General features: G+C 37.4%; 1 protein-coding gene across 4 annotated transcripts in view; it reads right to left on the bottom strand.

Moving 5' to 3' along the window:
• The window catches only part of UBE3D (ubiquitin protein ligase E3D), a 79,850-nt gene that overhangs the window by 22,223 nt on the left and 41,239 nt on the right, over positions 1–16,388 (bottom strand). For 3 of the 4 annotated variants that reach the window (XR_015772165.1, XM_088052950.1, XM_088052952.1), the window contains exon 9: positions 10,497–10,635. Coding sequence is in view for 3 of the 4 variants with exons in the window: in XM_088052950.1 (XP_087909076.1) it covers positions 10,497–10,635 (139 nt within the window). In the remaining variant the exon portion in view is untranslated. Of the gene's footprint in view, positions 1–5,146; positions 5,258–10,496; positions 10,636–16,388 lie in introns of those variants that run through there. The other variant, XM_088052951.1, reaches the window with a different exon arrangement.

The following is a 16,388-nucleotide window of genomic DNA, read 5'->3' as shown; positions in this document are numbered from 1 at the left end:
GTGAACAGTACAATGTTCAGTAATTTTCAGGATAATATTTAGAAATGCCAGGCATTGTGGAAGAAGTTGGAAGTGGACCGAGTAGCCAAAACAGTCAGTACAATTAAAATAACATCTTCACTTGTACAAGTTTTCAGGCAAGGTCCTTTTCCATGCCAAGGTGCTTAACACTTTTTTTCCTTCTATTTTCCATATAAAACTCAAGCTTACTAAAAGTGACGGAAGAAATATAGCTCCCTGATCTGGTTTAATCAATCCACAATGCCACAGCTCACAAAAATAATGGGGACTGGGAACTGGTGTTTTAAAATAGTCTCTTTCTTTATATACCATGTTTTTATAGTTTACATTAGCTATATACGAATTTTTTTTCTTTTATTCCACAAAGCAGAATCCCTTCCTATTTTACTTGACAAGCTTCTGGAAGACAGATAAAGAAACTTTAACCAAAATGCCTGGCAAAAGTCCAAACGGCATTCATTCTGCCCACCCAATACTCCCTGTGATCTCACTCAGCTACGGCATCTTCAGATTTCTGCAAGATTTTCTATGTATTGCTAAACGATTGCCACGTTTCACCTCAAGGCATAACAGCTTTCTATTGGATGCTAAACAGTCTCCTCATTTCAGTAGGCTGTGTTAACGCGTGTACACCCCTTTGCCCTTCTCTTCCTTCCCACGGGAATATTCCACATCTTATTTTAGGAGCTCTATAAAATGCATTGGCTGAGAGACCTCCACACACTCCCATGTGTAAACCAGCTTCCTTTAATTCAAAAGTAGTGGAGCTATTACAAAAAAATATTCACACAACTGATCTTTCTTACAGATCAAAGCAGAAAACAGCTTAGAAATGAAGAAAATAATGTTGTCCTTTTTTTGGCCTGTCACAATTCTGTTGGTGTTATGTCAATGGGAACATCACCAGCCTAGTAAAAGGGTAGTTGGTCCATCTTATCTCTTACACTTCCCTTCAGGTATTTTCCCTGCTCCTGGACAGACAGTGATCTGACCTGTTCCCCCATGTCATGTTTCTCCCACTCTAGCTTTCCTAAAATCCAAATAGAGTTTTCTTCTTTAAGAAGTAGAAGCTTTCAAGCAGTACCATTTGTCATCAGCCACCACCCCTGGAACAGACCTGTGGTTTAAGCACAAAGATTTAGAGCACACTACTCTATTTACTGCCACTGCAACAGAATGATGGACTTCTGCTTCTGAGGGAAGGTAAATTGTATGTTTCTCACTGGAGGCATTACTGACTTCCTCACCAAAAGATCCATTCCAGACTCATTTTCAACTGACAATAAAAAGAGGAGAACTTAACTGCCCTCTTCCTTTTTGTCCACCATGTACTTTATCATAGTCAAGTCATCGATTCAATTACTATGCTCTAGGCTTACAGCCTTCTGTATATTTGTCCATTTGTCTCCTTGAAGACATTATTACTGTTTCAAACTCTCCAACATGTAACACTCCTGAGCTGCAATAAGTGCCTTGGCAAGCTGAGCTGTCAGTTAATAAAATGTGAGAATTTATTGACAATCTCCCTCAGGATTCCTCAAAATCTTGTAATCAGTGATAACATCATATCTATTCCAGCCTATATCTGAAATCTAAGAGAGTTGTATCCATCCATTTTTAAAGCACTTTTAAACCTACTAAAATCATCCTTATAAATACATCTTTTTTTTCTGCAGAGCTTTCTGGACTCCTCAAGTAGTTTCAAAGCTTCTATCCAGACTCTTAATGGAAATGAACAGTGTTGTAGCTTTCCATAGCAACACACATTCACAAAACACACAGCATAACAACATGAACTTCTAAGGAAAATCTCCATTATAGAATCATTGTTATCCAATGATTCAGTATTTTTTTAAAAGTAAAAGAGCTCTTTGTAGCTGATAATGTGATTTCTGTGCATTTTTAGCTACAATATTGACACTTGCACCTCACATAAATCAAGTTATTTATTGTAATCTGGGTAGGGCTAAGATTATCTTAAAGATGCCGAGGTTTTGGAGGGAAGCAACCTTATAGAAACCACATTGCACATGTATTGCAGTATTCAGTTGTGCACAAGTCTAAATACATCTTTTGAGCAGAGTTTGTTTCTCAGTCACAAACAGCCTCAATTAATAAACAGGAATGGATGTTCTAGTAGTGTATTAGACCTCCCATAAGACTTCTTTTTGTATATATTCAGGAACATAAAACACAGGTATTTGTCTTTTCCACAGTGTGGTGCCTATTGATAAGGACAAAGTCTCAGTTTCTATTTAATAGTACTTTACCTACACAACTACTTGATCATTAAGACATAACAATTACACTTTTAGATTTCAGAATTACTTGGAAAAATCAGAAAAAAAACTGGGAAAAAAAAAAAAAAAAGAGTGGCACCAATCAGGCATTTCTCATTCCTAATTATTTCTGTCTTCATCTCTTTCAAGCAGTTTATTCACAGGCTATACAAGACCATCTAAACTGGATCCCTGAAATTAATTATACATATATATATATATATTCACATCTAAATGGTAAATTACTGTGTTGGTTTTTCATGGCAAGCTTTTGGTAGCAGGAGGCTGCAGGGGTGGCTTCTGTGAGAAGCTGCCAGAACTTCCCCTGTGTCTGACACAGCCAATTCCAGCTGGCTCCAGATGGACCCACAGCTGATCAAGGCTGAGCCCATCAGTGGTGGGGGTCCTGCCTCTGGGATAACAGACTTAAGAAGGGGGAAAAATCCTGTTCAACAATCTGAGAGAGAGGAGTGAGCATATGTGGAACAGCTCTGCAGATACCAAGGTCAGTGAAGGAGGAGGAGAGGACATGTTCCAGGTACTGGAGCAGAGATTCCCCTGCAGCCCCTGGAGGAGCCTGTGCCAGAGCAGGTGGATGCTTGAAGGATGCTGTAACTCTGTGGGAAGCCTGCGCTGGAGCAGGCTCCTGGACTGACTTGTGGATAAAGGAGCCCACACTGGAGCAGGTTTTCTGTCAGGGCTTGTCACCCCATAGGGAACCCACAGTGGAGCAGTTAATGAAGAACTGCAGCATGTGGGAAGAGCCCATGTTGGAGAAATTCATGAAGAACTGTCTTCCATGGGAGGGAACCCACACTGGAGCAGGGGAAATGAGTCCTCTGCCGGAGAAGGAAGGAGCAGCAGAGAAAATCTGTGATGAACTGACCATGGCCCCCATCCTCCCTATCCTTGCATTGCTAGGAGGAGTTCTCAAAGAATTAAGAATATAGTTCAACCTGAAAAGGGAGGACTTGGGAGTAAATATTTTCAAGGTTGGGTTTACTTCTCATTATCCTATTCTGATTTGATTGTTAGCAAATTCAATTCATTTCCCCAAGTCAAATCTGTTTTTCCCATGATAGTAGCTGGTGAGTGATTTCCTCCTGTCCTTTCATTGACCCACAAGCTGTTCATTGTAGTTTCTGTCCCCTGTCCAGCTGAGGAGGGGAGTGATAAAGCAGCTTTGATGGGCAACCAGGGTAAAAACCACACAATGACATATCTGAGCATCTTTTCTAAGAAAACTGCTTTGAATTCTATTACCAGATGCTTATGGAACAGGTGGCTTTTGCCATATTCTAGACAAAGGGAATTCCACAGAAATGAGCTGTTCTTCCAGAGGATCTCCCCTCTCAAAGCAGCAGGAGACTGTACTTCCAGAGGAGGAACTTGCCTGCATACTACATGTTCACTGCTTCTTACTTGGAGCTCATGATTTTTTTTGTAATTTAATCTATTTCTGTTTATGATAAGTGCAGGTTTACTCTCTCTGATTTTCATCTTTATTGGAAAACTGCCTTGGAAGAAAAAAACCATTTACCCTTTCCAAGAAACTGATGACAAATTTTGTATCTCAGTTTAGGGCCTCTGCTGCCATGGTTCTGATTTTCCACCACCGAGCACTGAAACAATCACAAGATTTTGTGCTTCCACAAGTAAGCTCAGCTTGCATTTTTCCCATTCATAGCTTCACTTTAGGTTTGCACATGATTGATTTCATTCTGTTTCAGGCCAATATAAATGGGCAGCTCCTTCCCATTAGAGGAAATGTAGCCATGCCACATATTAGATAAGGGAAATAATACCTTCCCATCAGCATGTCCAAAGCAGCCACAGATATCACAAAACCATGGCCTAGAAAAGTGAGCCTGTGCTGCAGATATGGATGAGTCATATAGGGACACATAAGGACATATAGGACATTGTTCAAAAAGCTCCGGCATATACAGAGCTGAACAGTTCTCAGCCAAGAGACATTGTGCTTTAATAAAGTGTATGCAGAATCAGTATGAAACATTTTTGGTACAGATTCAACAAGGATGTAAAAATACTAATTATAGTTCAATTAAAAAATCGTTCCCTCTGAGACTGAGGTTAACAACAAAAGAAAGGGACAGTCTCAGTGTCCAAGACATTCACCTGAATGCTCCACTACTACTTTTAAAAGATAACTTACAGTGAACACCAAGTAAGACAACCTGAGTAACATAATATAAATAAACTTAATATGGAACAATTAAGCAGAAGACAAAATAATAATTTCTTAATTGAACATAGAAATGCCTCTGCAAAGTATTCAGATTTTTCATTGAAACACTAACTCTCTTAATATCATTTGATCTTGGCAGCATTTGTTCATAATTTTATATTTTAATTTGTTCATATATTTTATAATTTTTTCCTAATTATTCTGAAGTGTTTCAGTAGATTTATTATGGCTTGTATTAAATGTAGACATGAAAAAAATCCCAAATATACACATAGTAAGTTTTTTTAATTAAAAGCTACTGAAATATTTATACATATATTTTACAAAACTACATCTGCTTTTGTATATAAGGTTTGGGTACTTCTTTCCGGTTTAAAATAGATAGTTTGAAATTAAACTTAAAAACTTACACGTAATAATCACAAATAAAGCAGAAAAAAAATCCATTCTGTGTCATCCTGAAAACCTATCTGAGTTAGTCAAAACTACAAAAAGCACATAGTAGGCACTTTTATACTACCTTGCAAGAATCAAAACATCTTTATTTTGGGTAAAATCCGAGTAGCCAAAAGAGGCTGGCACTAAACACTCTGGGTTTGTTCACTGTAGTTTACATTATGTAAAACTGGTCCACTAAGGAAAACAAACATGACTGTATTTAAACAGAGATTACAATGTATTTGCAGTGGTTGCTTCATAATACCGTCAATGTTAATGCAGAAATTTCAGAGACATAGGCAGTTGCAAGCTGGAGAGAAATATTTTTTAAAAGTTTATACAGTATCTAGGAACTCATCTTTTGTGAAATACTACAGAATATACATATTCAGACCTATAATTCATTTTGTGTGAGATCTTCACTAGGCAAGTAATAGCCTGTGATTTTAAAAAATGTTTAAAGGGATAATAATCCATTTTACTGCACAAAATAACTTATTTACTTTTCCTTTCTGGGATAGTTTAACAAAAGACACAATATTTTGAAAGCCATTTCTTCACTCTTTATATTTTCTTTTCTTGTGTCTGTCCTGTCTTTGCTGCTGTTTGACAGTGCTCCAAAGGAGTGGAATCCAGCTTAAAAGAATACATGCATCTTCTCTAGCTCCAAATGCCCAGAACAATTGGAAAAGCTGAACAGATTTTTGTAAATTTTACTCAGCTGTTAGCTTCAAAAAGGATTGTCAGAAGACACAGGTGCACATGTTACCTTCAGCTAACTTCTTGCAAGAAATTATTTTGAAATTTTTCATTTAGAGACACAGAAAAAATAAAAGTATCAATATTAAAAAACACCAAACATCTAGGGACACTTTAGTTTGGACCAAGCATAGACCTGAGAGACAGCAGTAATTTCATATTTTGTTTTCCATGACCCTTTTGATACTTACATACTAGAGCTACTAAACTATAATGAATACTGTGTTCATCCTTATATTTTCTGAGCAACTCATATTCTGTATTTCTAAACCTGCTGCCTTTAGCAAATTTCCTGCATTGTATTAAGAGATTAAATGACAGAGAACTTGACAGGCTGTTCTATGAGAAACCTTTGGTTTTCCTTCTTTTTTTTGAAAGCAAAATAACTGCAAATGAGTTTTTCCTTCAGAGACACCACTAGAGATTCTTACTGCAATAGTAGAATGAACATTTTTTTGTTTTTTCTTAAACAGTGGCCTCCTCTTAACCAAAGCAGTGTGCTGAAAGCTACCAGGGGCACTGGGTGCAGCTCCAAAAAATTATCAAGAGCTATTTGAAACAAAGTTTTGAAACAGCTCAGCAGTTCTTAAACACAATCTTCCCTCAATTTCACACAACTGTAAAAGTAAAAATAAAACCATGATCTGTTTAACTCTGAAAACTGTTGTTTACAGTCTGTGGCCTTATGAATAGTGTCTTGATAGGTGAAGTAAAATGCCTGGTTTCCCACAAAAACAGCAGTGAGAGAAAATGTGCTCAACAGCCCCATATATCATCATAAGAATTCAATATCCAGGACATTTTCTGTTCACTGTGCTTGAATTCAGAGAAAGACGAGATAAGGTTAGAAAAACACAGCAGAGATTACTTGTCACTTTAAAGCATCTCCCTGTGTTAACTGTTTTGTGCTGTAGGCTCTGAAATACCAACACAGCCTCTGAGACTGCGCTGAGAAGTAGCAGCCGAGCAGTTCTGTGATAAAGTACATGATAACTCAAGTGGGTGCTAGCTACAAGTGTTCACAAGTATTAGGAATGATACACAAAGTAAAGCCCAAACATTCCTAAAGCAAAGGGCTGACGGCTCAGGTGGGTGGACAGCCATACAGATGGAGTGTGTAATAAGGTAACACAGCTTTCCGTGCAGTGTAATGGAGCTGAAGAGAAAGCGGCAAAACAATGCTCAGAGCAAAAGCAAACAAAAAAAATTCATCTTTTCTAGTAGCAAACTCCTCTGTCCCTTCTTACTGCTTTTCTCATTGCTCCAGGGTAAGTATCAAGTGCCTCAGTCAATCCTATTACCTTGATCTGAGACATCCTTAGTATGGGTGAGGGATTACAAGCCTGGGAAAGTACAAGTCAGGGCTGAAAAATCGTGTTCTCTTGTAAACCCAGGAGCTGCCATCAACCAGCAAGAAATGATCTATCCACTTTGGTTTTTCAGAGTTTACAGGCTCAAGCTTCCTAAGATTTAATTCTCTATAGTCCACCAAAAAAAATATATCACTGCAATTGTTCAGGTGAAATGAGAGATGAGCAAAATACAACCTAGTATCTAGGCTCAACAGCCTGGGAAACTTTTAAGCTGGCTGTAGTGAGCACCTTAAACTCAGCAGAGCTATGTAGCACAGTCTGCTGCTGCTCTTCTCTTCCAGGCTCCTCTAGCAACATAAATCACACTGAAAGATCTTTACGGGGTCAAAACAGAATGAAAAGTGATTTCAAATATTATGTTACTAAGCAGTAGCACACCAATGGAAAATAAACTGTAATTTATGTCTCAGCACTGATACAGAGTCTGCTAAGGTAGTCCCAGAGAGTACTTCTAGAGCACAAGGCAGAAAAGAGTTTATTACAGATTATTAGCAACTAAGCAGATTTCCTTTGTGTGCTTTTTACAGCCTAAGCATCACCCAATGCAGATGCATACCAACTAAAATTTAGGCTTGTCAACACTGCCAGTACTGTAATATAATTGTGAGAGAGGGTAAATACATTCTCAAAAAACATGGCTGTCAATGAGTTCATTTTTGGTTACCTAATTTTAAAAAATTGGATTTTTGAAGGCCATCCTGACAGGGTATCAGGAGTTACACTGTAACTTTTAGATCTCTACATTAGAGCTGCCTGTTAGATACATTTCCAAATACTGTATGAAAATATAAAGGAAAGCACCAGTAGAAAGAAATGGTCCAGTTAACCACATGTCCAACAGTGGAAACACATATATATATGAAGGGAGAAAACTCTGGCACTTTCTGGGGTCGTTTTTTCCTTCTAATTCCTCCAGCATTCAATTGCAAGAGCCTGGCCCCTATTGAACAAGACTGCCACTGTTCCACTGTGTAGATAACAGGGAACTCTGCAATTATTTCCCGTTCAAATACAAGTTTTATTGTAATATAGAATTAAAATGTTTTAAATTTTTCTAGACAACTGCCAGATTAAGGTCTACCACAAAATAAAGCATAACTAGTTTTGTCATTTTGCCATTACTCCATTAAGATGTATGAAATATCAGTTTTCAATTAGTGCCTTTTTACTATTTCCTTTTTGGCTCACAATCTTCAGTATTTTGGATGCAGTGTAATCTTATGCCCAGGCAATAGCACAATTTAGTATCACTATTCAAGCTCTCTTCAGATCTTGCCAACTTTTTCCAAGAAAAACACAGAAAAACTAGGATCTGTAATCCTACTATTTGCTAAACATGAAGAAGCAAAAAACAAAAAAACCAAAAAAAAACAAACTATAAGGCAGGCAGACCATTATAAAGCATCAGGGAAAAGCTTGGGCAAACTTTGTTTCTGCTTCATGGATTCACTGAGATCCAAACAATGTTTATAAGGTCAGAAATAAGTAAAACAATACTTCACTGGTCAGTGTTTGTCCTCTAGGACAAGCACTTGGTGATATTGACTGTTTGCCAAGAAGAGTGACAGTTGAAGTCACATAATTTTATCAAAAAAGCCATTTTCCTTTCCTCCCACTTGGCAAAATAGAACATTATCTTAGCAGAGCAGGTTTCTGAAATTGGGCTTTTCAAAAACTGCGAAGTGTGTTGCTGTGAAAGACAGGACATTGTCACATCGCCAAATTTGGCACACAGGCAGGAAAACTACGATCTGTGCAGGCAGTGCTCAGTAAATGAGCTTAGCAAAGTATTGTTTGCTTTCATCTTTTCCACAGAAATCTGGGGTTGAAGGGCCATGGTCAGAGGGTCTCCAGGGGATGCATGGGGATGTCCCACCCCATGGCTGAGATAACCCTATGCTTCCAGGACCTGCACCATGTGCCTCTAGGGCAATGATTTCTTTACAGAGGCAGCCTCACAAAGCTGAAATTACCTAGGAGCAATTGAGCACAATCGTGCAGAGTCAGCCAAGGAAAAAAAGGAAAATCTGATGCTTTGTGTACTCCGAGGTAAAAACACCAGTTGACAGACATCTATCACTTCCTACCTCTACCCCATACACAAATCAAAGGGAATCCTGAATACACAGTGTGGGACTGAGTATGCCCAGAAGAGACTCCTGTTTAACCCGTCATGGGTAAAGCAGGGAGGACTTTACCACAGATTACTGGTAATGTAAGAGACAAGAATATATCCTCTTCTATTAGACAAACAAAATTTTTGCTTCTTAATAGGAATCACGGACTACTCAACTGCATGGATTACTACTGCTGGCCAATCCTTGGAAGTTTATAATTATTGCAATCTATTGGCATCCAGGAGATTCTTCAATTTTATGGCCTCTGAATGTACAACCCAGTAATAATTCTGACCTTGGGTATTAAAATAACATTGAAGTGATCAGTGGCGGCTGCTGTATCCTAATGATCGCCATATACAGATTCCCTGTTTCCAAGCACACAAGATGCAAAGCGAGAAACAATGCAGGTACCCACTTCCTAAAACAGGGATTTTCAGCAGCTGTACATCAGAGCAACTCTATTAAAGTCAATTACTTGATTTTTTTTTTTACAACTATTTTTTTTCTCTTCAAAATCTACAGAAAGACTATTTTTCAGTAAATATAGCTCAGGAGCACTAATTAGATGTGCCGTAAGTACAAACAGGAAATACGGACAAATAGAAGCTACCCGATTTCATGTTAGTAACTGTCAAGCTACCTGATTTCATGTTAGTAGCTGTCAAGGACACTCAGTCCCACTAAGACGATAATTCTTTTATAGCTGCCAGAACAAAAACAGACTCAGTACACTTCCTGTTCAACAGATGGTTTCTTTAGATTTGCATCAATAGTCAACCAACAGAGTGTGTAACTACAGGGGAAGACAGAAGCATCATAAAAAGGCTGACCTGCTATGTCATATCATCATGAATTCAGTTGTCTCTATTGCATTTGTAAAAATCATACTCTCCAACCACATTACAAAAGAAATAAAAATCACAATTAAACATGCCTGCAACAATGTTTCCTTTGGAAAATTTCTGTGATTGCTGAAAACTTCAAAGGTAACACACAGAAGAATGTTTTCACCACTGAAAACTTTTAATTTTTGGCTAAGAATTTTTTTTTAAGCTCACAAAATTTTTTATAATGATTCTAGCAACTACAGCCTAAGTTTGATGATATTTCTTTAAATTTCATCACTTTAAACTGTAATGAACTGTTTAAAAATCCAGTGGCATTTTCCATCTTGGTCTACATTTTAATATAATGGAAAGTCATGCAACTACAGAAGAAAAATCCTCTGCAAGGCCCCCAGGGATCTCTCTTTTTCCAGAAGTAACACCTTCATACTGAAACAGAAGCTGTTCCTTACCTGAAAAGAGTTCATGTATCGAAGTGAAGGTGGCAGAGATGCAGTACTCAAACCCAGTACCAACAGTAATTCCAAACATGTTTCTGATGGAAACTTTAAAGGATGAACTCCCGTATCATTTTCCCATGCATCAGCAAGCCTATAGAGTTAAAAGAAACCAAAAACTTCTTAATTTTCTTAAAATATATCTGAACCATAAGTTTTAATCAAGTATTAAAATGTGTTATATTACTGTGATAAAAAATTCATGTTTTCCATGTAAAAGTCATAGATTAGTGTGTTTCACCAGAAAAACACAGTGTACTTAAATAAAGTGCCTTGCCATACCACCAATATGTTTCAAAAAGATACATAATGTTAATGGAAAACTTAGCATATTTTAGAAAAATTCACTCATGTTTCTAATTTAAAGTTTCATTACTTCTGAACAAAATTTCATCTGTCACTGGTAATTTTCCATTATATAATGATTTTACACAGAGAGTATTCTTTGCGGTACATAATGCCCCCACTTTTTATTTTGTTTCTAGAAAGACAGGAGGTCAGGCACGATTTTCAAAACTGATGCTCATGATGCTCACTGGGAACTTACTAACAGTCTATAGCAAGCAAAACTCAATCCCAGTTCACTTTCTACAGGTTTTTTCTCTTTGGATGTATTAAAAGAGTTTTGATTTCTAGAGTTACTCAAAAAAACAATATTCCAGAAGCATATTCCTATAAACTGTTCCCACTATCATACGCTAAAGAACAAGATCAGTTCAACAAGACTTACTCAAAACACAAGATCATTCTGCTTCCTATAGTTCAGGCTTATTTCTTCCATAATACACGAACTGACAGACTGATCAGTGATCCAGTTACTTTAATAACTTTGTCTGGGTAGGTAATACCAGATACTCCTGGGTAAGATGAATGCCGTTTATTCTCAGTAGACCCGAGTACATCACTTTGGAAGACAATGCTTGCTATCTTTCCCTGTCCAAGACTTCAAAATTTAAATAAACAACCTTAGTATCGGCTTTCATTTTTAAATTCCTGCAGCTCCTCTGAGTGAACCACTGCCTGTGAACATATCAGCTTATTTTAATGTACTTTCTAGAAAAAGCTGCATTTTTTTAGACACTTGGGACCCCAGCATTCAGCACAGTGAAAACTGAGCAAATACTCTCTTCACAATATCTGCAACATACTGGATGGATCTCATTCTCTCGGGTCACCCAAAACCAATGATTCTCTGTAAAGTCTTGCTTCTTACATATAGGCTTCCAGATACAGTTTTTGTACACAGCATCTTCTTAGTTCTTCTAGATGTCCTACTTAGCATAATTTATACATCTTTCTTCAAAGAGTGGGTGTACTTTCACTTTCTTATCTCCGTTTGTCTGAAATTGGCCACTTGAATTTCAACTCTTTGCTTTTGTCTTTTCTACTATTTACATTTTTTTCTCCTTCCTAATTTATCTATGCATATATGAGAATCCAACTCTGCTTTGATACATAGAAGCAATACCATAATGCACAGAATGTCAGAGGGGCTTTCATCTCCCTAAAAAAAGAAGTGTTTTTCTCTCTTTTTCTTTTTTGTCCCTACAATAAAAGACAAAGAGAATCATATCACATCTAGATTCCCAAATACATCATTTGTTTTCTCAAACCTCACCAGAATGAGTCATCTTCACAAAAGAAGGTCTTTAAAGAAACTTTACATGGTAGGGAGAAGGAGGAAGACACCCCCTGGCTCTTCTAATGGCAGTGCATCACTGAAGATTTTCAATATGTCTGATACCATACCAAAGGGCAGAGGCCAAAACCTCCCACATATTAACCTTTATAATATGTATTATCTCATTGGACACTTAAACTGTGCCACATGGATCTGGAAAAGCTGTTAAAGCTACTACAAAAAATCCCAACTGATCACTGGAACAGGAAGGTGAGATGTTTAGAAAATACTCCGGAATATTTTCTTTATTGGAAGGTGCAAAGCTCCAGTTAAGTCAGAAATTCTATGTCTATGTTGAATGGAAAAAAGATTCTTTTATAAGACTACAGACTACACAAGTGGCCAAGCCCAGAAAAGGCAGCCCTGACTGGTTCAGAGCTCCAGGTTGGATAGGGCTCTGAGCAACCTGCTCTAATGGAAGGTGTCCCTCCCCACAGCAGGGGGATTGGAAATAGAGGATTCTTAAGGATCCCTCCAAACAAAACCGTTCTATAAATGTTCCAGGAGGAGCACTTAAAGCTAGATGATCAGCACTAAGTAATCAGTAACCAGTCTTGTTAACTGTAATCCAGAATGGAGTTTGACATTTCCTTATCACTTGGTAACTTCATTTCCCCACATAATAAGAAACTTACCCTTATATGCTCCTTACTCATTCTTTTCTCTACATTTTCTACAATATGGTGATGCAGGAAAATTTAGGTGAAGCTAGCAAAATAGGGGCTCTTTTTTTAAGAAATCAGCAAGTCTAAACAAAGCACTGTGCAGGCACCTTCAAACACAGCTAGAGTTTGTAGACTGGAGGTGGTATGCTAAGGTTCTGGGTCTTGGGAAGGTGTTTCCACAGATCAACACCCTTTCTTCAAAGAAACTTTCCAGAATTCCAAGCAATACTCAAAACATCACAACTTACATCAGTACCCTGATTCTATTCTTGTGTTTTGATATAAGGATTTTTTGGAGATGCCTCCTCATTTTAAAGTCCAACTACTAACTATAGCCCTGACACTGAACTGGGGATTTTCCTTTTGTGGTTGTTTTGTGGTTTATCTGAGGGAAAGAAGGTTTGCATAAACACATTTAGCCTAATTATACTGTAATTCTTGTTTATTAATTGCTCAGTTATTAGTATTTCCTGAAATTTATTCCAGTGTATTCCATTATTACAAACAAAACACATATATCCCAGCACTGACTGCTCTAGGAACATATGTTAGGATTTAGTCCTTGTGACTTGCCCTTTCACAGCATTTAACACAAAAGGCTGTGGGAAGTCACTGCTTTATTAGACCATTTCTCCCTGTTCTTCTTTATCCCTCTTGCTTTTAGAATTTTTCCATAATCTTTTTTGTAGAGGAAAGAGAAAAGCATCTATGTCTAAAAAAAAAAAGGAAAACAAACCACAAAAAATCCAGTTTTTCACCTTAGTTTCATGGTCTTTCTATATAAGGGGAGTTCTCTCACTTCCAGTACAGGAGAGGAGACTGCTTTCTGTTTACTGGAAGAGGTAGATTGGCTGATAAAGCTCCTCAGGAGAGTGAGCATCCACAGAGGACAACTCAGCTGACCAGCTCCTAGCACAATTCCCAGACGTCACAGCACAGCTTGCTTTGCTGGCTGAAAGGAATAAGGGGGAGATAAGACATAAGTTTGAGGAAAATGAGTTGACAACAGCAATAATGCTGTTCTTCCTTCAGCAAATATTCAACTTTTCTACACCACAAAGAAGCCTTGAGACTCTGGACTTCACAGTCTGACACAAAAAAATATGATCCTCAATATCAAACAAAATTCATAAATTCTAAACAAATTCCCTAAGTCATTGTGGAGTGCAACACTGCATGCACTTTAGACGAATTTTGTGACAAGTAAGATTACCACTACCTATTGGCCTTGCCCGTATTTGGGGAAACGTGAGTCAGCTTTAGAAACCAGGTTTTAAAAGAGCAAGATGTAGTATAACTTACTAAGGAAAATGGTTCAAACTCAGACCATGCTCTGAGTCAAGAAAAGGACATGCCAGAGTGATTTTTTCACAGGATGTTAAATCCACCTCTGTAGATGACCATCACCATCCAGTTTTGTCTGTCAGTGATCTAACCAACAGGAAAACACAAATAATTCTAAGCATTTTGTCTGTCACTCCACTCTTTGCATTTTCTCTCTTTTCTTTATCCCACTCTTCTCCAGAACTTGTATTAATCCTTTTAGCTTATTTCAACCAAATTTTCTTAAGAAAGATCTCAAATAAATTAGGTTTGGGGAAGTTTCATGCTTTCCTGATTTTCAGGAGAGTACTGAAAAAAAATGCACATTAGTTACTCCACAGAGAAAAGCTGCTAATGGAACATATATATACCAGCTAATCAAATTTAGGTGTTTACCTGGGAGAATATGAGCATGAATTTAATAATATGGAGTTCTTATCTAGCAAAATCAACTACTATAAGCAAAGCAAACATGTTCCTCAGAGCCTGTCATACTCCCTAATGAGTGAAACAAACTGAGAGATTTGGTACTTTTACTTAAGTGCATTCTGTGTTGTGGATTCAGGACAACTGGAAAAAAAAAACTTAAATTTTGAGCCAGGAAGAAGGATTGGTGATAATGGAATTGATTCCCAGTAAGAACAACAGTTGGAGGTTTCCCCAAAGTTAATCAAACTTGAGATGCAGCCTCTGCAGATCAGAGTGAAACCTCAAACTCAGAACTCCTTCTGTTCAATCAAAGAGATACCTATTAGCCTCACCCATGAAAACACAATGCACAGACGTAAGATTGAAAGATATAATTAGACCCTTCACATAACTTTCACTCTGAGAAGGACAGAACCACATATGATGAATGCTAATAAAACTTTAATATATTTCTGGCATACTATTCAGAACTGAACTGAAGTAGTACAGAAAGTGAAGAAGTAAAACTACTCAAGGGGGGTGATACTTGGCTAGATGCTGGCGTGAAACAGCTATGTGCTATGTGCTAAACTGTCAGAACAGAGCATTCCAAACAAGTAAGAAATAAAGATGCCAAGCTGAGACTGTCTTCTCCCTTGTCCTTTTCAACGCTTTCTCTAAGGCACTGGTCATTCGAGGGAGAAATTGAGAACATGATATGAGTGTCGCATTCCCATAATCAGTTAAAGAAATACAGCTGGGAAAGTAAAGTTCCTATAGCCATATGTATAAAATGTTTTAAAAAATGAAGTGGTATTTTCAAAGTGTTTTAGTTGATAATAATGTGAAATCCTAGAAAATTTTGATTTCTTTAAAAAATAAAAATAAATCAGTGAATGCTCTCTGAAATTCAAAGCAGAGAGGAGCAAAACTTGAAAACTTACTCAGATAAGATTAAATTTGAGGCAGTAACTTCTCTAGCAGAAATAACTGATCACAATGTTTTTAGATAATGTTTTACATTTGAATCACCATGCATCAGGGATTTGTCCACTGTTCACTATGGAATTGATTCCAATGAACCGTCCATATAAGTTCGAATAATATCTCAAAATTGTGTTCTTAAAAGCAAGTTTTAAGACACCAAAATAATGAGATACATTAATTTCATAATTGGTTGATATAAAAACTAGAAAACTAACACAGTCATCCATCAGGTCATGGAACCCACCCACAACATCATAAGCCTTCATGGAAAATGCAATATACATGGCACATCAGTGAAGCAAAAGAAAACTTTGTATTTCAAACCCGAGAAAAACTGATGAAGATTCTCACAAGATTTTGAAAAATTGGACCAGACTTCTGACTAGATTGCATTTATTTCAAAAGAAGACTCTTCCACCAGTGCTAAAGACATTTATCAGTAATCACACTTCGTCGTGCATGAGATTCACTTTTAAATGCAACCGAGCTGTCTCAGCAACAGATAAAGTAAGTCTGCTTTTGAAGAGGAACAGATACGCCTTTTTTTCCTTTCCAGCACATCCCCGTCATCACCTCTGATTTAGCAGGCTACTTCTATAAATACACTAACCAAGAGTAGTCTACACAGGTCAAAACTGGAAAATGAAAAAGCTCTTACTCAGTGTTCTGCTCAGTGCTACTGAGGCAATGTACTAACCAGATTTTATTAGTTATGATCTAGGTAAATGTGCTCTGCATTTAGGGCTCCAAATGCTGTGAAACTCTTGAAGGAGATGTTAACTG

Source organism: Pseudopodoces humilis, chromosome 3 (genome assembly GCF_049639895.1).
Source record: "Pseudopodoces humilis isolate 2021_Gansu_Grassland_sample_001 chromosome 3, ASM4963989v1, whole genome shotgun sequence".
Classification (NCBI taxonomy): Eukaryota; Metazoa; Chordata; class Aves; order Passeriformes; family Paridae; genus Pseudopodoces; species Pseudopodoces humilis.
The sequence above is the reverse complement of the archived record's forward strand: the minus strand, read 5'-3'. Positions and strand labels throughout refer to the sequence as shown.